We start from the raw sequence: 26724 nt of genomic DNA, 5'->3' as shown, positions 1-26724 counted from the left end.
CAATGTTGGAAGTAAAGGATAATTATAAACACTGGGTTGTCTGCAGCTGGGATTGTCCAGCTACATCAGATGTCTACATCATGACAGTTGTTGGGGCGGAAATGGTTTTGGGTTAAAAGGGTTATGTTTTGCAGAGAAAGACAATGATTTTGAATAGTGAAAAGTACCCTAAGGGGTGAACAAATGTCCCTTTCGATTATAAGCAACTAGTTTCGTCTATATGGATAAAAACTGTCAGCATAACAAACATCACTGCAGTGAAAACTCCCTATCTTCGCCGTCTGGGCTGCAGAGGGCAGTGGGACGAGCGAAACAAGTTTTAGGAAAGTCTTTGGACTTAATCTTTCCCTGGTGTAACCGACGTGCAGGGGGGTTCGGGCCCCTTGCAGACGATCCAACCCGCGGGAGAGCGCGGTGCCTTCCCAGGTGAGCTTCCCGGAGCTGTCCTGTAGGGGGAGCCCGCGGGCTGGCCAGGGCTGGAGGCGGACTGGATGACATTGGCCGGTGCTGGGAGCGAGACCCCGCCGCACCGGGAGCTGCGCTCCTCTCTCAGGGGAGCAGCCTCGGCAAGAGGTGGAGGCGGCCGCTTGCCGGGCAGGATCTGCCGCGGCTCCCCACTGCGCGGCGCGCTCCGGAGCCGGCGCGGCGGACAGGGCTCCCGGCGGTATCGCTCCGCCGCACCATGAGCTCCGACTGCACCAGCTACCTGAGCGCCGACGGGGCGTTGGTGAGCGGCTTCGGCTGCCCGCGGGCGGACGGCGAGGCGAGCGCCGTGTACTGCTGCGGCTTCCAGGACGTCAAGTACTGCTGCGATGACCCCAACAGCTTCTTCCCCTACGAGCACGGCTACATGTGGTGGCTCAGGTGAGAGCGGCTCCCTCAGCCGGCCACGAGGGCGCAGACCGACCCGTACGGGCGTCGGGCGATGGGGGTCCGCTCGGGGCCGGGGGCACAGACTGACCTGGCCGGGGGTCGGGCGAGGGGGGGTCCGCTCGGGGCCGGGGGCACAGACTGACCTGGTCGGGCGAGGGGGGGGTCCGCGCGCTGCCGGGGGCACAGACTGACCTGGCCGGGGGTCTGGCGAGGGGGGGTCCGCTCGGGGCCGGGGGCACAGACTGACCTGGCCGGGGGTCTGGCGAGGGGGGGTCCGCTCGGGGCCGGGGGCACAGACTGACCTGGCCGGGGGTCTGGCGAGGGGGGTCCGCTCGGGGCCGGGGGCACAGACTGACCTGGCCGGGGGTCTGGCGAGGGGGGGTCCGCTCGGGGCCGGGGGCACAGACTGACCTGGCCGGGGGTCTGGCGAGGGGGGGTCCGCTCGGGGCCGGGGGCACAGACTGACCTGGCCGGGGGTCGGGCGAGGGGGGGTCCGCTCGGGGCCGGGGGCACAGACTGACCTGGCCGGGGGTCGGGCGAGGGGGGGTCCGCGCGCGGCCGGGGGCACAGACTGACCTGGCCGGGGGTCTGGCGAGGGGGGGTCCGCTCGGGGCCGGGGGCACAGACTGACCTGGCCGGGGGTCTGGCGAGGGGGGGGCCGCTCGGGGCCGGGGGCACAGACTGACCTGGCCGGGCGTCGGGCGAGGGGGGGTCCGCTCGGGGCCGGGGGCACAGACTGACCTGGCCGGGGGTCGGGCGAGGGGGGGTCCGCTCGGGGCCGGGGGCACAGACTGACCTGGCCGGGGGTCTGGCGAGGGGGGGGCCGCTCGGGGCCGGGGGCACAGACTGACCTGGCCGGGCGTCGGGCGAGGGGGGGTCCGCTCGGGGCCGGGGGCACAGACTGACCTGGCCGGGGGTCGGGCGAGGGGGGTCCGCTCGGGGCCGGGGGCACAGACTGACCTGGCCGGGGGTCTGGCGAGGGGGGGTCCGCTCGGGGCCGGGGGCACAGACTGACCTGGCCGGGGGTCGGGCGAGGGGGGGCCGCTCGGGGCCGGGGGCACAGACTGACCTGGCCGGGGGTCGGGGGCACAGACTGACCTGGGCGTTGGGTGAGGGACGGAAGGTGCGCGCGGGAGGCGGGGGCTCAGACCCTGCAGCCCTACCTTGGGCATTACATGCTGGGCGGGGGGGGCATAGGCTCTCTTACTCCACCCTGGGTGCTGGGTCGGGGATACATGCAAGGGACAAGTGTCAGGAGGTAGCCGTGTTAGTCTGTATCCACAGAAACAACAAGGAACAGTGTCACAGAACCTCCACCACTGCCTTGGGCAACAGGGGTACCTGCAGGGATGGAGTCACAGGAGACTTTCTACCCTGCCCTGGGATTGCTCTTAGACTGGGACAGCGTGAAGGAGATTTGAACACTGAGGAAGATGTTAAATGTCTCATGGAAAAACACTTTTTCTGCAACACAGGGAGAGTCTTTAAAATGTGACTGGAAACTAATCTCCTGTGAGGGAGCATCCCTCCCACCTAGCAGCTCTGCACTTGTTATCCTGGGCCTGTGAAAGGTGCTATGTTTGTTCAGCTTAATTTCTGTGAAGTTTGTTTTGATGATATTTGCTTGCACCCTGATATTTTTAAGCTCTCTTTCTTCTGAGGACTGTAATGGCAGAATTAGTTATTAAAATTAAGGGACTTTAAAAAAAACTGTAGGTACAGGATAAGAATTCAGACATAATAAAATCTGTACTACAGCTGATGAAAATAATTCAGTTGAAACGATTTTGCAACAAACACTGAGATTTTTTATTGATTTTTTTTGCAAAAAGGATCTACTTTTTGTGGAAAACTGAGGGTTTTTTGTTTTTCCAAAAATGAAAACACAAAGTTTTTGGTTTTGGAAGGGCACTTCTAGTTTTCTGACAAAATGTCAACATTTTCTGTGGAGATCCCATTTTCTGCCCTGATCTTTACCCACTGCTGTAAATTGGCTCATAGGAGACTTTTTTTTGTCAATTTTGGCTATCCACTTTCAGATGCCACTAGTAAGATCATAGCAGTTAGAAAAGATGTGTTGGGTTGAGTCCATATGTGCTTCTGTGAGGCCCCATGTTCACTTTCTTTTTGGAACATGCCTGACTCACTCCCAGCAGTGTTTCCTCTTTGTTCAACATGGGGAATCTGTCTGCAGCTCCTTGAAGTATAAATTGAACTGTTAAATGTTTGAAAATAGTTTTATTAAAGTTAATGTTTAAAATCAAATTTACACAAGTTAAGAGGGAAGATACTGTACATCTGGGGTCAGGCTTGGATTATGGGGGATTGCAAGTTAAGGGGGAAGGTACTGTACATCTGGGGTCGGACTTCGGTTCTGCGGGATTGCAAGTATCGGTTACAAGGTTCATGAGGTACATACATATCACATAACCACCATAGATCCAGCTTGGAGTGTGGGAGTTTTTAAAGCATCAGTGGATAAGTGGGCTCGGGTGTGCCACCCATGGAATGTATTAAGAGTCCAGGTCGATATTGGTGTAGAGAATAAGTACATGGATGAGGTGTGTCCTTTGGTCCGTCAGGGTTATGCAGCACACTGAAAAGAAAGGAAACTGGGATTGTGTAAACTGCTTTGTGCAAAAGAAGAAATTGTGGAGACACTAAAAACAGTATATTTTGTTTTGTGCAGTAGAAGACTAATGTCCTTTTGTGCAGTAAAAAACAGAGGGCATAATTATATGCTTACATAACTCTATTGGAATCAGTGGAATTACACCAGCAGGGAATTTGATCCTGAAATCAACAGAATTACAACAGTAGGGGATTTGACCATCAAGTCAGTGGAATCACAACAGCAGGGAATTTGGCCATAAGTCTTGAGGATGTCCCTATTTGTTCCTTGGCACCCTGTCACAGCTACCAATTCCAGCTAAGAAGGTTTGGTCTGGACTCCATCTATACCTATGAAATTACAAGACCATATATAAAACTATCAATATCTCAACATGCCTTGGAGCTGCTCCCAGAGACTCCTGCTTGCTGGGAAGGGGGCGGGGCGCTAATGTCAGGATGTCTCCCTCCACCCCTGCTCCTGTACCCCGCTTACCCTTTCTCCATATAGAGCAGGGAGGGGACACGGATGGTGAGAGAGCGCTTGGGGCAGCAGCTGCTGTCTGAGTTTCCTGATCCTCTTAAAAAGACAGTGCACTTAAGAGTGAGTCAGCTTACTTAAAGGGGCAGTGTGCATCTCTCTGTCTCTCCCACACACAAGGTATGTGTCTGTCTCTGTCTGCTATGCTGTCTCCCCTCCCTCCTGTTCGTGCTGCCTTATGTGAGAGGCTACATTAACAACAATGTGTTAACCCTTGAGGGCTCAGCTGAGTGCTAGTTCATCGTTTAGCAGCAAGGCATTACCTCTTCCACCTTCTAACTTCACCACCTCAACTAAGCTTCACAATCATCATAGCTGTGAGCAGTATTAAATTGTTTAAAATGTATACTGTGTGTATATATAATATATAGTTTTTTGTCTGGTGAAAAATATTTCCCTGGAACCTAACCCCCCCTGCCATTTACATTAATTCTTATGGGGAAATTGGATTTGCTTAACATCATTTTACTTAGTCACATTTTTCAGGAAAGTAACTGCAACATTAAGTGAGGTGTTACTGTAGTTCTATCCCAAAAGAGTTAAAAATGTCTAGCCACTGAGAACAGTTGGACTTGTTTGTCTTTGTTCCAGAGCAGAATCTATATCACATTCATTATCAAGCACTTTTAAAACAAGTAACTTTTAAACTAATCTTTCAAATGTTTCTTCTAGTTCTGGAGCACTTTTAAAACAGTTGGGATCATCACCATCCTTTAAATACTGTGGCTACTAGGACTTAAAAATTATATAACATTTAAAGGGCCTGATTCTCTACTGCTTTAGCCCTTGTGCAGTCACGGTGGTGCTGAGAGTGGGTGCAAAATGCTACTGCTCTGATTTGGTAAAATTTTGTTCCACATTACACTCTGCACTCATGTGAGTGACTGCACCAGGGCTAAAGCAATGTAGAATCATGCCTTACATCTTCAAAGCAATGCACAGTAATCAAATAATCAAAATCCTATTATAAGGACCACCTCTAAAATATGACTCTGCTTTGGCTGTTCATTGCTGTTCTGCTTGAAAATATAATTCAGAGAAATATTGTTTTCATGATCTTTTTTTGCAACCATGTCTTTACATGAACCTGGGGAGCGATTGAGACTAATCTGAGTAAGCTAAATGCATGATGTATCCATATGAAGTAGTTAGAGGGTAACTCAGTTTTAATTATGTTTGCTCTATAATAAGTACTATTTTAAATATTCAGCATTCTAAAAAAGTGCTGCATAATGAATCCTCCCAATACATTTAGGAGGGGGTGGCTGGCTCGCCAAGAGCACACAGGAAGTTGGGTATCAGAGCTAGGATTAAAACTCAGAAATTCTGTCTCCACGTTCTCTGCTCATTACACTAATCCTCATGCCTCTCTAATCAATAGTAGTTACCCTTCCTAACATTTGCAGGACAGTTTTTTTTTCTGTGAGTCTGTTCCATGGTTAATTATAGAGTCCGGAACATCCATCATGAGTGTTTGATGTTTTCTCTCACTGATTTTTTTTAATTCCAGTTATTTTTCTTTGTATTTGTTACCCACTCCTCACCTCTTTCTTTCTTTCGTTTTGTTACAGCATCTCTGTTTCTGTGGAATTTTGCTTTCCCTCCCCACCAAGCTCAGTTGCTTTCTCATAGCTTATTCGTTACTGAACTCTTGCTTGCTGTGTTTTCAGTCCTCATTTTCCTTTATTGAGACCTCATCCCTTTACCTATTTCTCATTCTCTCCCTGACTTCTTTTCTCACAGATGCTTTCACACTTTATTTATTTTGGCCTTTTCTTTCATGGCTTTTATTTCCTTTCACATCAGAGCCTGGCTTTTATTACAAAGGATTCTGTGTATGAAAATCTATGTAGCTGAATCAAGGCTTATGTATCTTTATGGATTTATTGGCCCCAAACCTGAACTGTTGCTGAGGAATGCTCTGTGTAGTTCAGGGGAGAAGTGCAAAGGTGTCTTTATTTAAGCCACCTTTGTGTGCCCTCAATCCTGGGTTGATGTACACCAGTCTTGTACCATCGCATAATTTAGCATGGTATTAGTCTGCTCTAAATTGTGACAACTCCCCATGGCTTAACTGTTACAACTGCTAGCTGTACCTATGCTCCTTTTCCCTAGCCACTCCCCCTGCACTAGCCTGCGAGAGGGGGTTGGGATAGGAGCAACTACGCAGGTTCTAGGCAACTCAAATATCCTCCTTTGTGGATTGATCCTCTGACAGCCATTTATGCCTGCTTTAAGGCAGCCTTTCATGAAAGGCTCCTTAACAGATACCTATACTGTGATGCTTGTACTCTTGTTTCCCTTAAAATTTTTATTGTGTATGGCACTTAATCAAGAGAAAGTAAACACAAATCACTAATTTCTTTCAAATCAGTGCCCATGAGCTAATGCATGGGTTAACCAGGAGGGGGAGCTGAGATAACAAAACAATTAATAATTTGTCTCTGTCCAGCATCTCAGATCCAGGAACTCCTCAGCAGAGTTTGTATTTTCAGTAATCTTGGTTGGTGCCTCCACAGGAAGCAAATTAAAGAAATACCAAGGAAGAAAATAATATTTAATAATTTTGCTTATGAAGTATATATTTATTAAAACTTGAAAGTAATTTACTCTGGATTTTTATGGGTTTTTTTTATGGATTACTTGGTTTTGGACCTTTTAATGAAATACTAATATTAAAAAAGAAACAATCTATTGCAGATTCTAACTTTGTATCAATTTCTAATGTTCTTAATTAATGTTTGTCTCCAAGAGCATAGTTGCCATTTCTATAGCTGACTAATTTGCATTCTCTTTCATCAGAATTCTTTTGGATAGCGCTGATTATTCTTGCTGAAGTGTTACTTCCATTCTGAATCTCTGTTTTCCATAGTGTTAGTAAGAAGACATGGGCTACAGCATATTAATATGCTGCTGTTACACAGTTGTGCATCTCTATCATGCCCGATCTAGCCAGTACACTGGAACAGATGACATAGTGTATGCATTAATTTGAGAACTAGCCAATTGAGACTCAATCCAGATGAGACTACGAGATTGTTAGATTAGTGGAAGCAATCAGAAGTATTGGTAAGGATTATATCTGCATCTTGATTGCCATTTGTTATGCAAAATTAAGGTTACCACCAGACGGTTATCCAGCAGTTGGGGGCGAAAGCACTTTTTTACATCTGTGCTTATCTAGAATACTGTGCACTTCCCTTTTGAATGTCCTGTGATCATTATCTGTGCATCTTCGGGATTATACTATTGCAACATGCTGTGCATGGGCCTACAGCTTGGGACCATTCAGAAGCCAAAGTTAGTGCAAAGTAATTGTTGAGTAGTGTTTCAAACTGACAGCTCATCACACCAGTGCTCTGCACCTGCTGCCTGTGGGCTTCTGGGTGGAATTGAAGGTGGCATTTTTTGACTTTTAAAGCCCTAAATGGTTGGAACCTGGCCATCTGAGAGATCCCCTCTTTCCTTGTGTGATACCACTACAGCTGTATCAGTGAAGGCACTCGAGTTTAATACCCCATGGCTTAAAAGGGAGGGATGAGAGTAGCAGAACACTTTCTGCAAGTGGCCTTTGGCTGCAATTCACTGCCCCCAACAGCTCATATTAATTCTCAGGTTTGAGGGGAAGGCATGGGCTGTTATGCAGGTCATTATTGTTATTTTGACATCTTATTTTTGGCAGATGTTATAACATTGTTTTTAATATTGTTTTTAGGAAGCTTTGTTAAAGTATTAGAGCTGAGGAAAAGCATTTCCAAATAATCTAAATATGTAAAATTCATAAAACCTTTAAAAAAGTTTTGTACAAAACCAGATTTTTGTGTTTTAGAAAATCAAAGTTGTCATGTAATCCTCAATTGGATGGATGTCTTTGAGATGTTTGAAGGGATCTAGCTGTGAAATATCATGGTTATGGATGTCGAAAAGTAGACTCAATATACAGTGTCTTAGTTTCCAACTAGTTCCAACAAAAAAGCAGCAGCAAGGTGCTATTCTCCAGATCTGATTGTGATTGTTCTCATAGCTGCAAGCGATTCGCTGATTCTTAGTGATAAGTTATAAAGCTAAGATTTTGTCATGAGTATTTTTAGTAAAAGTCACAACCTGTCCATGGCTTTTACTATATAAATATCCTTGACTAAAACTTAGCAGTTCCTGGGGCCCTGGGACACTGCTGCTGTGGGGCCCAAAGGCTGACAGCTAGCCCCTGCACTGGCTACCCGGGAACCACTGCTCAGGCACTCTCCAGGGCCAGCTGCCCCAGGGCTGCTGCTCGGGTGCTTCCCCCAGGCTGGCTGCCCCTAGGACCGCTGCTCAGGTGCTCCATGGGCTGTCTAAGCAGCTGTCGGTGCGGCTAGCCCTGGGGTAGCCCCTGGTACTGCTGCTTGGGCGCTCCCCAGGGCCAGCTGCCTGAGCAGTGGTTGTTGTGGCTGGCCCTGGAGCTGCACCCGGGACCACTCCTTCAACACGCCCCCGGGGCTGCCCCTGGGACCACTACTCAGGCGCTCCCCAGAGCCAGTCACCCTGGAACCACCTGAACAGCAGCCGGTGCATCTGGCTCCGGGCTGCTCCAGCTATAGTTGGTTCGGCTGGCTGTGGGGCACCCAAGGAGCGCCTAGTGAGGCTAGCTCCAGGGCGCCTGAGCAGCTGGCCCCGGGATCAGCCTCACTGGCCATTGCAGCTGTGAAAGTCACAGAATCTGTGACTTTCCGTGACCGAATCGCAGCCTTAGTGATAAGAGGGGGCTGGGACATGGCAGTGTTTCAGATGTAGAGAGCTTCCTTGGTGTCATGCTGTTCTATACCCTTTTACCTGAGATGAGAAATGCTCAACACTCTTCCTGCTGCAGTAACCCTCCTTAACATTTCCATTTTTACCCTGAATGGTGGTTTGCATGAGCCATGTAATTATAGCACAGATGTACTGTATAAAGACATGTCTCCTGAGGTGATTAAATGATGGGTGTGTCAGTACATTGCAGCTGAATAGATAGTAGCTGGATGCAAATGAATTAATATTCAGTTTTACACTGCTCCTTTGCAGCAGTGAATACTGACAAAGGGCCTACAAGCAGCAAATTGCTCTGCCTTAAAAACTTGTTACATTAAGACAGAGGCATAACGGGGTCATAAAGTTCCACTTTCCCCTGCAGAGCTACTAGCAAAAAAGAATGGTGCTGTTTGAATCATTAAATAAACTCTAATAGCCCTTTTTACACACATTTCAGAACCAAAAGGAGAGAAGCCTGTGACAAATGTGTATCTGCTATATCAAACATGTTCCTATTAGGTTTTAAAATAAGTGTATTTTCTTGAAGTACAAAAATTAACCTTCAGTCTAAAATATTTAATACATTTTAAGTTCCTTCAGAGAAGAGAGTCAAGAATGAAATATTTGCATGGACTCCTAAGCAACCTTCTAGGAGGTTGGGAGCCTTTTCTTTTATAGTGCAACGTCGGAAGAAACATTTTTTCTTTCATCCTTTAAATCAAAGTTCCATGGTAGAAGTGCCAATAAAATCACGGAAGATTGGGTTAAAAAGAAATGGTGAAGACAAGTAATTCCCTAGTACTTTTTATTGATTTTTCTTGTTAGTGTATCTTTGATGTTATCTGATTTTATTTTTAAGAAGCCAGGGTAATTCCTTCCAGCTGTTGCACACACAGGAACTGATTGCTGCAGTAAATGATGAGCATTTCCCAGCACAGAACATACATTTCTTGACCTTTTTCTGATGACTTGTTTGGAGGCAGGCTCAGGACTAGAGAGTTATCTCACTGATACCAATTTTACATGGGTGTTGCTTCAGTGGAGTTATTCCTGATTTACATCACCGTAAATGAGAGCAGATTCTGGCCCAATAAGCACCAAGTAATATGGTAAAAGCACTCAGCTGCTGTAAAATGGCATAGGTCCACTGAGGAACTTTACACCATCTAAGGATCTGGCCCTAAATCTGTGCATATAGTAAAAATGTAAGATTGTTTCCCTGCCCTATTGAATATAGGTAATCTCCAGATCCAATGTTGGCCATTTGTTTGACAGGCATCACAGATTAGTATGTACACTTAATCACTTTGTTTTCTCTCTTCTCAGTGTTGGTGCACTTGTGGGTCTGTCGATAGCAGCGGTGGTCCTGCTTGCTTTTATCATCACAGTGTGTGTTCTCTGTTACTTGTTTATCAGTACGAAGCCACGCAGCAAGCTGGATACAGGTTTAAGCTTGCAGACAGCCGGTAAGATCAGCTTTGTGTTGTAGACATCATCTGCAGCAATAAACTTTTACTCCATCAAGAATTTTAAAACCCAACTAGGGATCCATCTGAGCACCTGAATAGCCTTAAAATCTGTCCCTAAGTATATGTGTACAGCTCGGTAAAACACCCATAGTTGGTCTGTGTCAGCAGACTTGGGCTCATGGGGCTCACACAGCAGGGTATTGTAAAATCTCAAACCATTCCTGTTATAACTCCTTAATTAAAGACTATGCAGGAAATTCTGAGAGTTTTGTTTTTAACTATATCTCTGGGTATTTAAAATCCCCATCACAGAAGAACATCTGTTATGCTGGATTCGCCTTCACCAATTCACTGATGGAGTAAATCTTTATCTCGTCAGGGTAAAGGCTCTTGCAGGGTTCCAGAGCCCATGTTGTAGCCCAAGCCCGAACAGCTACACTGCAGTCTTATACTCCGCAGCCTGATCTATGGGTGTTTTATTGCAATGTATACGTACCCTTTGTGACTTGGCCAAGGTCATACAGGAAACCTGTGGTGGAACATCCTTTCTCTCAAGTAACCTGTCGCCTTTATATAGAATCTTTGCAATAATTCCTCTGTGAGAGGATTGTTTATCTCTGTTGTAAGGTGTGGCCAGGCCACTGCCTCAGTTGATAGTGTAGGTCAGCCCTCTGGCCAAAACCCAAATGTCTTCTCCTTTCTGGGGCCACAAACGCCCAAAACAAATTCCAATCTAGAGCCTTATATTAAACACTCTCCTGCAGGAACTTTTAGTTTACAAGAGTAAAGGAAATTCAGTTACAGTCCATGTTGTTTTTTTTAAACACTACACTGTCCTTGTGTATATAAGTATTAACCCCTTCAAAATTCAGGACTGGGGGAATCAGTGGAATCTGTGTGTGAGAGGGGTGGATGGATACTGTTGCAGCTGTGGAGGAAAAGGGGAGTTTAAGCTGTGAGGAGTGAGAGGTGGGCAAGGGAGGAGAGGATCCAGGCAGGCAGGAGAGCAGGGGAGGAATATGGTGGAGCATAGCTGCTGCACCATTTCATAGGAAGGTGCAGCATATTCTCCCCTCCATGGCTAATTGGTGGGGAAAGGAATCAGCAGCTCTACCCTGTCCCTTTTGAAGTAACTGGCATCCCTGTGGTTGAGAGCAGTGAGCAATCCGTGAGCTCCAGGACTGCAGTTGTGGCCACTTCTGCTCAGTAGTAAAAGAATAGTTAAAGGCTCCTTTTACTCTCCCTGCATGGCCCACCAGTCTGATAGCATTTTAAACAGTTCAGCTATGTGTATTCACCATATACTCTTGCTCATATTAGCTTGGACAATTTTCTAGGTCAGGCTATCCCACTCCATTGCAAAGTGGTGATAATAAATTACATTTTGTGATGGGCACTGACACTGTCCTTTAAATCTGAGCCTCTATTTAAGCCTCCTGTGATGTATTCAAACTCAGACTACAGGGACCTCTGGGATGGAATATGGAGACAATTACAGACTTACAAATTACTAATGAGGGCTTGAAAAGAATTATTTTTAATACAATAGTTAGTTATTTGTTATTACAAAATTAGGAGATTGGACTAGGTAAGGTTTCATAATTTCATTTTACAAGGGAAAGCTTAGCCTGAAAAATTGACTTTTGTCTTCCATTATTAAAGATCCCTAATGTGGATTGTTCAGATAAGCCAATCATTTGTCTGTAGCTGGTCAAGAATTTTTTGGCTTTTTTGCCACCCCAAGTGGTGAAGCCTCCTCCCCCGCCCCAAAAGATAAAGCCATGATCGGCGACAGCTCTACCATGCCGCTTCATTCCTCGGCGGCAATTCACCTGTGGGTCCTTCCCTCCGAGAGGGAGTGAGGGACCCGCCGCCAAAGACCTGGACATGCTGCCCCTTTCCATTGGCCACCCCAAGCACCTGTTTCCTTTGCTGATGCCTGGAGCGGCTCTGCGCACCCCTTGGCTTGAAGTGGTTTCCATTATATACAGGGTTTACAGTTTGGTTTCATGGCTTTCAGCACCCCCACTATAAAAGTTGCTTCAACACCCTTGCAGAGGGCACAAGAGCCAGATGTGGAGGAGGTGGGGACGAAGGGAGTCAGTTGGGACAAGAAACTTGCAAGGGAGGGAGGGGATTGGGACTGAAAGCTTGCAAGGGAAGGAGAGGGAAACTAGGACTGGGAGTCGGGGTCTGGGGGAGACTGGGAGTGGACTCTGAAGGAGATACTAGGAAATGGGGAGGAAAACATAGTAGGAGGACTCGGAACTAGTAAATTTGGGGGGAGTCTGGGAAAGGCTGGGCAAACAGATTAGGACTGAGAATCAGTGGGATAGGGAGAAGAAGATGATGGGGGAGGGGAGTCACATTTGACAAGGGGCCAGGTGCAGGACGGAGAATAAGGACTGGGTAGGCAAAGACTCTAGAGGAGCACTGACAATGGATGAAGAGCCTGGGGAGGGAGTTTGGGAGAGGAAGCCAATGTGGGTGGGATGAGAGCAATTGGTGGCCACAGTGGTAGGGAACTGGACTGGCTAGGCAAAGAGTCTGAGAAAAAGGGAATTGTGTGGGGTGGGGATTGGAAAAAAGCTGGGTAAAGAGACTGGAACTGGAAATAAGGGAAGATGGGATGGAGGAGTCTGGAGAAGTGAGACTATGACTTGCTGGGCAAGGAGACTGGAATGAGTAGCTTGAGGCATGGAGATTGGGACTGGGTAGGCAAGGAGAATGGGGCTGGGGTGAAGAGACAGGACATGACAGAAAGGGTCACAGCTAGTGGGAACAGTCATAAGAATGTGTCCACCAGAGCATATTCCCCTCCTGAGCAGGGACTGGAACTCAAGATTCCTGAGTCTCACAATTTTTCTGTTGTCAGCAAATATCTATGAAACTTGCTGGCAAAGGGTGTGTCTCATCCCCTCTAGTCCACAGAAGATGACAACCTACTACTGCTATGAGTTACTCAATTAGCTTAAGTGGCAGAGGTCTGTACAGTACATCTAAAGGTTCCAGTCCTCTTGGTGATCCATCGGGGTGTCACTAAGATGCCTCATGTTGAAATTTCTGTTTTTCAGTTTGTTTTTTGTAAAACCCTAGGAACACAACACTATTTAAAAGAATATTATTATGTTTACAAAGGCAAGCAGTCAAAAATTAGGAAATACTAGAGCAGGGGTAGGCAACCTATGGCACGCATGCCAAAGTCGGCACACAAGCTGATTTTCAGTGGCACTCGCACTGCTTAGGTCCTGGCCACAAGTCTGCGGGGGCTCTGCATTTTAATTTAATTTTAAATTAAGCTTCTTAAACATTTTTAAAACCTTATTTACTTTACATACAACAATAGTTTAGTTATATATTATAGACTTATAGAAAGAGACCTTCTAAAAACATTAAAATTATTAGTGACACACGAAACCTTAGAGTTCATACATGAAGACTCGGCACACCACTTCTGAAAGGTTGCCGACCCCTGTACTAAAGTTAAGATTGGCTGTGCAATCGGTTAGATATAACTGCCATTTATACCTTGAAAATCTCCCCTTTAATCTGTCTGCAAAATGATGGTAATATTTCCCTGTGTTACAGAGTGATTGTGAGGCTTTATTGCAGAGTGCTTTGTGGCCATTGAGTGGAAGGTGCTATAATAGTGCAAAATATTATTGTAATGTTATCCAGTGTTTTTCCAATCCGTTTTAAATGTCAAGCACGGGGGAGTTTCTGCTACAGGTATTTCCTTTAGGAAACTGTTCTGCAGTTTAAAATATCTCATTATTAGTTTTCCTTATAATCTAAGATATAGTTTCCTTTGTTGAATTTCACCTCATGACTCCTAGTTATGCCACACTCTGTGCCATCCTAAATAACTCTTTTTTTTTTTTTTTTTATCTTCTTCATTTTCTGCTGTATGTGGAGGGTTTATCAACCAGAAACAATAGAGGAATAGAAAGACTTGGGTGGATTAGTCAATCTCAGGATGACTGTGAGCAACCAATGTGATGAGGCTGTGGGAAAAAAAAAGGCAAATGCAATCTAAGGCCTTGTCTACACTGCCACTTTACAGTGCAGAAACTTACAGCGCACTGGGGTGTGTTTTTTCAAACCCTTGAGCGAGAAAATTGTAAAGGGTGTGAAAAAACACACCCCAGAGCACTTTAAGTTTCTGCACTGTAAAGTGGCAGAGTAGACTGTGCTCCTGGCGCTGGGAGTTACTCCCCTCGTGCAGGTGTATTTATACTGGTGCTGCAACTACACAGCCATGTTAAAGTGCTGCCACAGCAGCGCTTTAATGTTGCTTGTGAAGACATGCCCTAAGCATGTATCTTGTGAGATATTTCCAGTAGAGATATGGAAGGATTAATTACATTGTACAGGACACTGGTAAGACCTCATTTGGAATACTGTGCGCTATTCTGGTCACTCATGTAAAGTTTTGTTCAGACTGGAGCAGGTGCAGAGAAGGGCATTGAGGATGATCAGAGAAAGGAGGACCTATCTTACAGGAGATGATTAAAAGAGTTTGGCTTGTTTAGCATAGCAAAATGAAGACTGAAAAGGAATATGATTGCTCTCAATAAATACATCAGGAGAGTAAACACCAGGGAAGGAAAAAGGCTGTTTAAGATGAAGGACAATGTTGGCACAAGAACAAATGAGTATAAATTGGCCATGGATAAATTTAGGCCGGAAATTGGAAGAGGGTTTCTAACCATCAGAGGAGTGAGACTTTGGAACCGCCTCCCAATAGGAGTAGCAGGAGCAAGAAATCTAACTGGTTTCGGGATGGAGTTTAAGAAATGGGATTATATGACACAGGTGCCTGAGGTAGCAGGGGACTGGACTTGATGACACAGGATGCCTCTTCCAGTCCTATGTTCTCATCCTGATGTTTATCTTTTTTTAACATGTGTCCCTCAGCTATCACATCATAGGGTGTGTGTACACTGCAATGTTAGCCCAGTATTAGTAGAACTTGAGTTAGCAGAACCTGCGTTTGTTAACTTAGGGTTTGAGCAGCTATACTTATTTGTAACCTTAGGTTAGGAATTGTTGAACCCTGGGTCCCAAACCGAAGCTCCGGTGTCTACACTGCATTGTGCAGGCCCAAAGTCCAACTCCCCATATCCCAGACTTTCTTACACCCTCCCAAAATGTGGCCTCTCTAACCCTTTGTTCATGGTGCAGTGTGGGAATACTTGACTGTCCACCAAACTTGACTGTCTAGAGGACAAATAAAGTCACCCCATGGCATTCTTATGGAGACTCACAGAGAATGAATCCAGTGGGGTTGCATCTACACTGAAAAGCAATATGGCTTGAACCCTGGGTCCCACCTTGACTCAAAGGATGAGACCTTCTACTCATGTGGGGTGCTGGGACCCTCCATGCTTGAGTTGGGGTGATTTGTGTGTAGATAGAAGTGGGGTTAGGCTTGAGCCTGAGTTTGAACCGTGGGTTTACACTGCAGTATAGACATACCCATAGAGATTAGAGACCAAAAAAAGACCTCCGCTATCAGGTCATCTAATCCAGTGGCTCTCAACCTTTCCAGACTTCTGTACCCCTTTCAGGAGTCTGATTGGTCTTGTGTACCCCCAAGTTTCACCTCACTTAAACCACTTGCTTATAACATCAGATTACTGAAAAATTGCTGACTTTCTCATTTTTACCATACAATTATAAAATAAATCAATTGGAATATAAATATTGTACTTACATTTCAGTGTATAGTATATAGTGCAGTATAAACAAGTAATTGTCTGTATGAAATTTTAGTTTCTACTGACTTCACTAGTGTTTTTTATGTAGTCTGTTATAAAACTAGGCTACTATCTAGATGAGTTGATGTACCCCAGGAAGACTTCTGCATACCCCCAGGGGTACACGTACCACTTGTTGAGAACCACAGATCTAATCCATGCCATCCTCTCAGCTAGTGAAAGATGGTTCCCAGTAGTGTGTTTTGTAATGCTTTGGGCAAGCTATACATATTAATTTATTTAACTGAGAGAAGCATATTTCTGTTTGTTTTACTGAAATGTTTTTGTTTTTCAGGCAGAGAGACTAGAGGGAGTTCCTTGTGAAATATACAGAGGCACTGGACGAGATTCCCACAGTGCTGCAATACAGTAGGTACAGTGAGACTGTAATTCACCTTAGTTCTCTAAACAATGTGGTGGGCACAGTCATTTTTCAAAATGCTATAAATTCCTAGGTGGATTTTTAGGATGTTGAAAAATGATAATGGCAGAGAGTGGGTAACTTATACACTAATGACCCCTTATTAGCGGGTCTGCTTTACTCACCCAGAAATGCTCCTTCATAGTAATATGCTGAGAGAGAGAGCATTCACCTCATACTGTAGTTACGTTAGTGGCCAGGAGGCACCACGGCTCACTTATGAGGCAGCCAATGTGACCTTTTTTGGGAAAAGATTCTTTGATGATGAACAGGTAAAAAGGCATTTGTGTAAGAAAAATAGAGACTTAAATATCAGATGAGTAGTTCAGCATTGTTCTGTTTTACGAGTATACAGTCTGTACTGTTGCTATGCCAAATCTTAAATTGAAATGGAAGGGAATCTTGCAAAAACCCAGGTTTCTCATTCTGACTTCACTGCATGCTGAAATTGTTGTAAAGGGTCAAGTTTTCTACCTCACAGACCAAGCTAGGAAGCATTCAAAACATAATGAATGTGCTTCAACTTTGAGAAGGAATTTATAAATAATTTGCAGACTATTAGGTGAAATTAAACACAATTCTTCTTTTTACTTGGTGTGAAAGCTCATGGCGAAGTATCTATAGAGTGCGTGCAAGGCCATGGACCAACAGTGTCTATCAAAGGGGAGAGGGAACCTTTATGGCTCAGCAAGTGTCCTTGGAACAACAAGGCTATGCAATAAACACACATACAAGCAGTGAGAAATCCATGCCTTATGTTACTTTTACATCCCATTTAGCAAACTGAACCAAATGGTATCTCTGTGCATTTCCCTTCAGCAGCAGCATGAAGGAGGTTGGCTTGTTTTGCCACTTGTTTTTTTGTGTTGAAATATTTATTATGACACAACTCATTTTGAAATACAGCTTTGTACAAAGCCAAAAGACAATTGCTTCCTATTGTTGCAAATTAGATGGTTTATGGGAGAATAATGCCACGGTAAGATTAACAAGGCGCCTGAAACTAGAAAGTCAACCATAAATAAAGAAGTGATTGTTTTGTCTTATTCTTTTCATTACACTGTGGGTTCTAAGATTAAAAGTCCCTGCAGCCCACGTGGCTTTAAGCAAGTTCCTCAGGTAAAAGTTTACTTTGAGTTCAATGATTTATTCTGAGGCAGTGAGACCTAGTGAACAGATTATGAGCTAGGACCTCATAGGTTCTAATCCTTGCTCTCATACCAACTCCCTATGTGCCCTTGAGTAAGACATGCTTTCTGCCTCAATTTCGCCATTTCTGACATAGGGATGATAACTCCCTACCTCCCAAAGGTGTTGTGAAGAGTAACATTTGTGCAGTGCTCTGAAATGTAGCATGTTAAGTGGTGTTACTTATTGAGAGGGAGGGAAGGGAAGAACCATGTGGATTAGACCAGGGAAAAGACACCTAATTTGGAAAGGGGGACTTCAGTGAGTTTGGAGTTCTAGTTCAATTTTGATAAAGACCCAAAAATTCACAGATTAACCGAGCCTCTTGAGTCTACAAAACTGGGCTGGAAATACCATGAGACTTTCATATGAGGCTTCTTCTGGGATTTCTGTTTGGATTGGAAATAGGAAGAGCCTCTCAGTGTTTAAGCAATTTTGCTTCTAGCTCTGTCAGGAATTAAGAGAAAAAAAGGAAGTATTTGCCGTGAAAGTGAACAGTAATGTGGGAAAGTTATCTGAACTTTTCTGAACCTCAGCAAATATTTGGTTGAAGTTTTGGCAGGAAAGTTGGGGTCCAGATTGGTTTCTCCCATCCCTGCTTTAAATATTTTTCAATTCCTTTAGTTGCTAGATTAAAAAAAAAGTAATTTATTTTACAATAGGCCAGTACAATATGTTTTGATGTCACAAGCTATTACCAGGAGCTAACCCATAGTGGCAGGAATTATCCCCCAAAGCCTATAAATGACCCCAGATCTGTCAAAAATTCCATCCAACACGCCAAACATTCACTTGCCAAAGAAAGCTACAGAGAAGAAGATGGATTTTGCTTAATGTGCGTACAGTATTTCACCTATCTAATCCACCCTTTTGAAAGTAGTAGTAGAGCACACCCCTTTTCCCTAGTGAACTGAATTTGGTTTCAAGAACAAGCTTGGGAAAGGCCTCTCAACCCACTCACACTGGCAAGTGTTTAGATTGTTAGTGCAACATGTGGTCACATTCAAAATATAACTCAATTAGATATACTGTAGACTGTGCACTGACTTTATTACTCCAAGAGGCCTGTGGGAAATATCCTCACCCCAGCTAAGTAAGATTAAAACTCCTCAATATGACGAAAACTTTGCCTTTTGGAACTAAAGTTTTCTCTTGATTTTTAGCCATGCCATGCTGATGACTGTGGAAGAGCTAGCCTTTAACATCCTGTGATGTTACCATACATATACTGTATAGGCATGGTTTTCTCTGCATCTATTTGGCAAGGAGAGAATAGCTGAAATATTAGATAAACTAGCAAAATATCAGCATCAGGTGATGTGTTTGTGTTTTGATGAAAAGTTCGGGGTAAACAGCTCAGCAGACCAAAATCCTCTGTTTAGCCCTAGAACAGCTACAGACTGAGAAGCAGCAGTGCAAGCTTCCTCCCATCATCCCTCACTAGTCTCTGTCCTGGAAGGACCATCTCTGGGGGCAAGAAGGTAATTGATTCTTGGTGTCCATTCACTCCTTGGTCACTCTGCCAGGGTTACTTGCAAAGGGATCAATACAGGTAGTGATTTTGTGACATGGACACACGTATCCACTAGAAACTGGACTGAAACTAGCTGTTAACTATTCATGTGCCACTTCAGCCACTTCCAACCTGGCCTTCATTATAATCTGTGACTCACAGATGAAGATTTTTATCTCCCATTATACTTCCTGTGCATGCCTTCTTTTTTCGCTAATGAGAAATTCTGGTGGGGGAGGGATTAGTGGTCGTAGGTGGAATCTGTGGCATAAAGAATTTGCTGTGCCTTATATTTTATTTTAAGATAGCCAAGGAGTTTGTTATAATCCTTTAACTTCTGAAGTGCCATTAGCAGTGTATGTTGCAGTCTCAGAGGGCGCTGAATATAAATGTTAAACTACACAGTCTTTAATGCAATTATCCTTGGTCATTTCAATCCAAGCATATCTCTAACCTTTATGCAGAGGGCCAGCACAAGACATGGCCACCATTTAGGTTCCACTGAAGCCCTGTTTTGGGTACTTATGTGGATTTAAGTGGTGCATCAGTCTTCTAGAGGCTGTCTGTGCAGAGGTGGTTTTCACTCACAATGAGCAAGAACGAATTTTATAAACAAAATCCTGCTGTTCTCTGTGTATATCTAAGCCATGCTTGCTGTTTTCCAGGCATGGAACCACATCCTTCAGAAGGCACCAGCTGAAGCAGTGCATCTGCAGAGCCAAATGGATTCAGGAAATGCTTCCTTAGCCATAAACTGGACTGTGATAACCAGTCCCCAGACCCTGACAGACTTTCCAGAGGTGTTTTATAGCAACTATAACCACCATTAACATCTCGGGGCAACATGAAGCCATGCCTGGTTATGTGTTTCTTACAGCCATTAATGTGCAGATGTTGTACTGAGAGGCAATGGTGTATTTTGATTTTTTTTTCCATAGATTTAAGGTCAGAAGGGACCATTATGGTCATCTAGTCTGACCTCCTGCACAATGCAGGCCACAGAATTTCACTCATCCACTCCTGTAACAAACCCCTAACCTATGTCTGAGTTACTGAAGGCCTCAAATCATGGTTTAAAGACCTCAAGGTGCAGAGAATCCTCCAGCAAGTGACCCAGGCCCCACACTGCGGAGGAACGCGAAAAACCTCCAGAGCTTGATATGTCTTTTGCCCCCACTACTCCCTTTGGAAGGCTGTTCGAGAACTTCACTGCTCTTATGGTTAGAAAACTTCATCTAATTTCAAGTCTAAACTTCCTAGTGTCCAGGTTATATCCATTTGTTCTTGTGTCCACATTGGTACGTAAATAATTTCTCTCCATCCCTGACATTGATCTCTCTGATATATTTATAAAGAGCAATCATATCTCCCCTCAGCCTTCTTTTGGTTAGGCTAAACAAGCCAAGCTCTTTCAGTCTCCTTTCATAAGACAGGTTTTCCATTCCTCAGATCATCCTAGTAGCCCTTCTCTGTACCTGTTCTAGTTTGAACTCATCCTTCTTAAACATGGGAGACCAGAACTGCACACAGTATTCCAGATGAGGTTTCACCAGTGCCTTGTAAAACGGTACTAACACCTCCTTATCTTTACTGGAAATACCTCGCCTGATGCATCCTAAAACCGCATTAGCTTTTTTAATGGCCATATCACATTGGTGGCTCGTAGTCATCCTTTGATTAACCAACACGCCAAGGTCCTTCTCCTCTGTTACTTCCAACTGATGTGTCCCTAATTTATAACCAAAATTCTTATTATTAATTCCTAAATGCATGACCTTGCACTTTTCACTGTTAAATTTCATCCTATTACTATTACTCCAGTTTACAAGATCATCCAGATCCTTCTGTATGATATCCCAGTCCTTCTCTGTGTTAGCAATACCTCCCAGCTTTGTGTCATCCGCAAACTTTATTAGCACATTCCCACTTTTCGTGCAAAGGTCAGTAATAAAAAGATTAAATAAGATTTGGTCCCAAAACCAATCCCTGAGGAACTCCACTAGTAACCTCCCTCCAGCCTGACAATTCACCTTTCAGTATGACCCGTTGTGGTCTCCCCTTTAACCAATTCCTTATCCACCTTTCAATTTTCATATTGATCCCCATCTTTTCCAATTTAGCTAATAATTCCCCATGGGGAACCGTATCAAATGCCTTACTGAAATCAAGGTAAATTAGATCCACTGCGTTTCCTTTGTCTAAAAAATCTGTTACCTTCTCAAAGAAGGAGATCAGGTTGGTTTGGCACGATCTACCTCAGGTAGATTTGCACACTTCACCAAATGATGCTAGATTTACTAGTGTAAATTCTGCTCTGACTTAACTCATTGGAGTTGCATGGAGGTATCATAGGTGTAGATCAGAGAGGAATTTGGCCCATCGTATTGGACAGCTACTTTCTTTCAAGCCTTTTCAGCATACCATCTGTGTTGTATTTGTTTGTTGCCTTTATATTGTCTTTACTATATCCTCTAATACATTCCTGTTTAGCTGAAGATGATATTTTGACTTGCAGATGTATGTGAATAGCATACCTTAATAAAAGTTTAGAGTTGCTTGTAGGTTTTTTAAATTTCACATTTTTTGCTCACTTGTATTGCCTCGCAAGCTGCACATCTTATTTCCATGAGGGTCCAGGGGAAGAACAACCAAACACAGTGTTATACTAGCATACTTCTAAGTGCTGTAAAGATGCAGAATATACTTCCCTAAGTAGAAAACACCACGGACCAGTTACAATTCCAGTTTAACTTGGCAAGTTTCTTTATGATATGAGATGAAAAGGTTTTCTAAACCTGACAGCATGTGTGAGTATTTTAGTGGATCAACCCTATTCTTTTAAAAGTCTCTGGATCTATCTAAACAGTTCACTGCAAATATTCAATATTCATTGAGGTGTTTGGATTAGTTGAATATGGTATTGTTTCTGTCCCTGAATTTAAATGTGCAAGTACTGCCCACATAAATGCTTGCATGCACAACTTGGCAATTTGTTTACTATGACATTTGTCCAAGTAACCTTTCTCACCTAAAGATCCACACTGGCGTTTGCTTAATTGTACTTATATACACTTACTTTATTTTTAATGTAAAAAGATGCAGCATTTTTTAAATTCTGTTTTAACCCATTACTGAATCTACTGCAGTGTCCTTATGCTGACTCTGGCCACTCCATCCTGTCTAAGGCACTTTTGTAAAGAAACTTAAAGCTCTCTCACTAAGGTTAAATATCTGTAATAAAAGATTTTCAATGCAGACTAAATGGAAATAGCTAACCATGTGTTTGTAACAGGGAGAAACTTTGGCAATTAATCAGCAATACATCAGAATTTGATATTCAAATAGAAAATGAAGTGGTAGCTGTGGGGAGACCAAAGAGTGGACTATTTTCAAGGTATATAACAAAAACTCCTATCTAATGGTAGGTTCCCATAGGTGGCAGTAGATTGGTCTGTATATTCTGCTAGGGCCAGATTGTTAAGGTGAGGAGCAGCACCACTGAAATCAACAGAAATATCCTATAAGTAAGGTGCTGTTCAGTGAGACTAGGAATGTCAGAATCTGTTGTAGTTAGTTATTACAGGTAGTATTTTTCTGCCAGTGACTGGATTGTCCAGGTGAGCTCTACTTTCCAGCTGAGCTACTTTACTGCCATCCTTCCCACTGACATGTTTATACCCACTTTAAGACCCTTTGTAATGCCAAGAGCAATGTACAATCATAGATTATCAGGGTTGGAAGGGACCTCAGGAAGTCATTGACTTCAACCCCCTGCTCAAAGCAGGACCAATCCCCACACAGATTTTTGCCCCAGATCCCCAAGTGGCCCCCTCAAGGATTGAACTCACAACCCTGGGTTTAGTAGGCCAATGCTCAAACCACTGAGCTGTCCCTCCCCTACGCCTGTAGTTAATCAGGGTTTGAGTTTAGCACACTCACCATGTGTGGCCAGTTTAATTTTTTATAACATTTGACAAGTAAAAAATTGGTGGAAGAAACATTTAATTTAAAAGTGAGCCCTCTTAAAACTACCTCAGAAATAGCATTTTGGAGGCTCTGATAGCCAAAGAACCACAGTTTTCCTTGATAACAAAAAGCCAGTGGAACTGTAATTTCTTGTGGCCACAGAGCTGTCAGCCTGCCTCTCTGCTCCAGTGGCTCTGCTATGCGCAACATCTGCTGGGCCAGGGAGGCAGGCTGCCCAGTAGTGGAGACTTAAGGGCCTAGACAGAAATTGACCCAGGGGGCATGGAGGGTTCTGCATAGCTGTGGAGGGAGTAGCAGGGAATGTGCATGTGCACAGGGTCAGGGAGGTGTAGACGACCTGTAGTATGGGGTATAAAGGCATAAGAACTGGGACCAAAGGAGCTGCCCTGAGATGCAGATGCTCAGCAAGGCAACCCACTGCTTAGCCCTGAGCTCTGCTTTGCTCCCCAGCTCAATTCAGTGCCTCTCTGCTATTGTTGTTTCCCTTTGTCCAATTCCCCTGCTCAAAGTCCCCAAACCATCTGCTGAAATTATTAATATGAGTGTCAAGGTTTTTTCCCCCACTTTGAACTTTAGAGTACAAAAAGTGGGGACCTGCATGAACACTTCTAAGCTTAATTACTAGCTTAGGTCTGGTACACTGCCACCAGCCAGAATTTAGTGTCTGACACACTTTCTGTTCCCCCAAAACCTTCCCTGGGGAGCCCATATCCAAACCCCTTGGGTCTTAAAACAAGGAAAAATTAATCATCTCCCTTCTTTTCCCCCACAGACTTTCCCCTCCCTGGGTTGCCTTGAAAGGCTTCACACCGATCCAAACTCCTTGGATCCTAAAACAAGGAAGAATTAACCATCCCCCCTCTCACCCCCCCCCAATCCCTGGTGAGTTCAGACCCAATCCCTTGGATCTTAAAACAAGGAAAAATCAATCAGATTCTTAAAAAGAAAGCTTTTAATTGAAAAAAGAAAAGGTAAAAATTATCTCTGTAAAATCAGGATGGAAAATGCTGTACAGGGTACTCAGATTCATATACACCAGAGGAATCCCCCCCTAGCCTTAGATTCAAAGTTACAGCAAACAGAGGTAAAAATCCTTCCAGCAAAAAGAAACCTTTACAAGTTGAGAAAACAAACATAAGACTAATCCGCCTTGCCTGGCTGTTACTTACAATTTTGAAACATGAAAGACTGATTCAGAAAGATTGGGAAAGATTGGGAAAGCCTGGAATGAGGTCCCGTCCCTCTCAGTCCCGAGAGCGAACAACAAACAAAAAGCACAAAGACTTCCCTCCACCAAGATTTGAAAGTATCTTGTCCCACTATTGGTCCTCGGGTCAGGTGTCAGCCAGGTTTACTGAGCTTCTTAACCCCTTACAGGTAAAAGAGACATTAACCTTTAACCATCTGTTTATGACAATGGGAAACTAACATATACCAATTTAACCCTAAAATCCTTTATTAAATCCAAAGGCCAAATGTTACTTATACAATTGCTCTCAACAGCAGTCAGGCAGGTATTAGCAATGAATCCTTTAGGACTTTACTTTTTATACCCTTTAACAAACAAGTGATGTCATTGCCAGTTACTGACGTCAGATAAAAACCAATTTGAGACTGTTCACTCTTATCTCCAGTCTTAATTCACATAAGATTTCCAAGATCTTTATTTCCAAGACCTTTCCTCCCTATCTCCTCCTCTGGCCTTGCTTACCAGCTGAACAGGCAGAAGGTCTGTGGTGTTTTTTGTGGTTTTTTTAGGACCATTTTGGTCTTGTTACTGTAGCTCTTTATTTTATTAGTTACTTTTTGAACCGTACATCCTTCCCACACTACACATAAATAATACTAATTATTCTCACAGCCCTTTTTTACTTGCTGATCAGGGCCCTTTCTTTACTATCCACAAACCATAAAGGAAATATATTGTTTTCTGAACTAAACTTAAGCTAACTTTAATTCTTTTAATTTCATAAGTATCCCTACATTTCCCCTTCCCCCTGCCAGTAAGCATGCCCCACCTCAGGAGCTGCATCCTACCAGGCTTGCTGAGGTTTGTTGGAGCAGAGCAGCCCTCATTCAAGAAGACTCCCATTGTTCCAAGAGGGCTTGCTTGAGTAAGAACCCCAGGATTTAGCCCACAAAGAGGAAGGAAGGAAGGAATAGCATCTTGAGGTACAATGATTCAACCAAAACAAAGCTTACCATGAGGAACATTATATGCTGATTTGCTGTGAAAACTCTACACATGGCAATCATTACTTCAGTACCTAGGCCTCGGGATCAGGCTCCTCTTTGTTACTATCTCTGTGTTATATTCATATCCTTCTCTAACAGTACATGGAGTTTAAGGAAGCCCTTGTGTGGTTCAACCAAAGTCTATGAGAATGCTACTTCCTGCTTCATCACTGACTCAGCATGTGATTTTCAGTCAGTGGATTGCCTTTTGGTTTCATGGTTCACTCAGTTGGGAAGCTGGGGAGAAATGGATAAGGGTAACCTTTTGGGTAAACTTTAAAAAATAATTGTCCTTTCAGTAGGAGAGAAGAACAAATACTGATTTTTCTCAATTCAGAGTAGTCTGGCTACCAGACCTACAAACAGTATATTGCTATGTTTAATTTTAAAGTGAGTGCCCCTTCCCTTTGTGAATGCACTGCACGAATAGAATCAATATTTTCTCTTGAGATGCATCAACTACAGCAGGCTACATTTTCTGAAATTCTCTACTGCTGAAATGCCAGACCGAAATGTCAAAACAGTCCATAGTTATGGAGAGGAAATTACACAACTCATGGAATACCAGCAAGTTTATTTATGAAATGCTGTAAATCACTGATGCTCTGGAAGATGACAATATATTACAATTACAGCACAGACCCAGCAGTGGAGAAATTGACTCAAAATGACTTGAGTGCACAAATTCAGATTTTCAGATGCACCAGTGCTCTGTAGACTGGTCATACCATTCAATCCATTATTTGGTGGTTTTGCTTTTGTTTTGGGGGAGGGAATGAGAGAGAGAAGAGGGGAAAAAATCAACTGATTTTTATTATTTTGTTTTTCAAAAACCTTGCAATTCTTTCATCACATCATTGCTTTTGTGCCATTTTGTTCTTATTTAATGCCATTAATATCTAGTGCTTTCTAAATTGAAGGCTGCTTTGTAAATTAAGTATTTTATGTTGCTCTTTTAATCAGCGATAAGGGTCTTAATTAATGGTGCTGGGAGACAGATTATAATGACTTCAATCTTATTTGAGAGAGTTAGGCAGTGAGGCATTTCAATGTTCCGTATTTAACTAGATGCCAGATTCTTTCAGTTAAAGAAACTATATCTATAAGGAGCCTAACAGATTCAGAATCTCTGCAGCTGGTGGCTAGTGGGAGATATTAAAAGAATACAACAATTTAGCCAGTATAAGTGCAGAATAACATTGTTTAATAGCAGCAAAGAGTCGTGTGGCACTTAATAGACTAACAGACATATTGGAGCATGAGCTTTTGGGGGTGAATGCCCACTTTGTCGGATGCATGTTTAATAGCAATAAGCACTTTAACGTTGGCTGGGAAATCAATGGCTGATGTGAATTTCA

General features: G+C 43.8%; 1 protein-coding gene across 2 annotated transcripts; it reads left to right on the top strand.

The window, feature by feature from the left end:
* Window positions 1-682: 682 nt before the first annotated feature.
* On the top strand, window positions 683-20252 carry SHISAL2A (shisa like 2A). Of its 2 annotated transcripts, XR_007775686.1 has the most exons (5): window positions 683-864; window positions 10121-10260; window positions 16318-16391; window positions 19014-19112; window positions 19810-20252. XR_007775686.1 is itself a non-coding variant. In XM_050963688.1 (4 exons), the coding sequence occupies exons 1-3, from the start codon at window positions 683-685 to the stop codon at window positions 16344-16346; spliced, it is 351 nt and encodes a 116-aa protein (XP_050819645.1). In that variant the 3' UTR covers window positions 16347-16391; window positions 19810-20252. The 2 variants fall into 2 exon arrangements, 1 of the variants encoding a protein (XP_050819645.1); XM_050963688.1 differs by lacking the exon at window positions 19014-19112.
* Window positions 20253-26724: the final 6472 nt, after the last annotated feature.

This window comes from Gopherus flavomarginatus, chromosome 7 (assembly GCF_025201925.1).
Source record: "Gopherus flavomarginatus isolate rGopFla2 chromosome 7, rGopFla2.mat.asm, whole genome shotgun sequence".
NCBI classification, from domain to species: Eukaryota; Metazoa; Chordata; order Testudines; family Testudinidae; genus Gopherus; species Gopherus flavomarginatus.
This window is presented reverse-complemented; position numbering and strand designations above follow the sequence as displayed.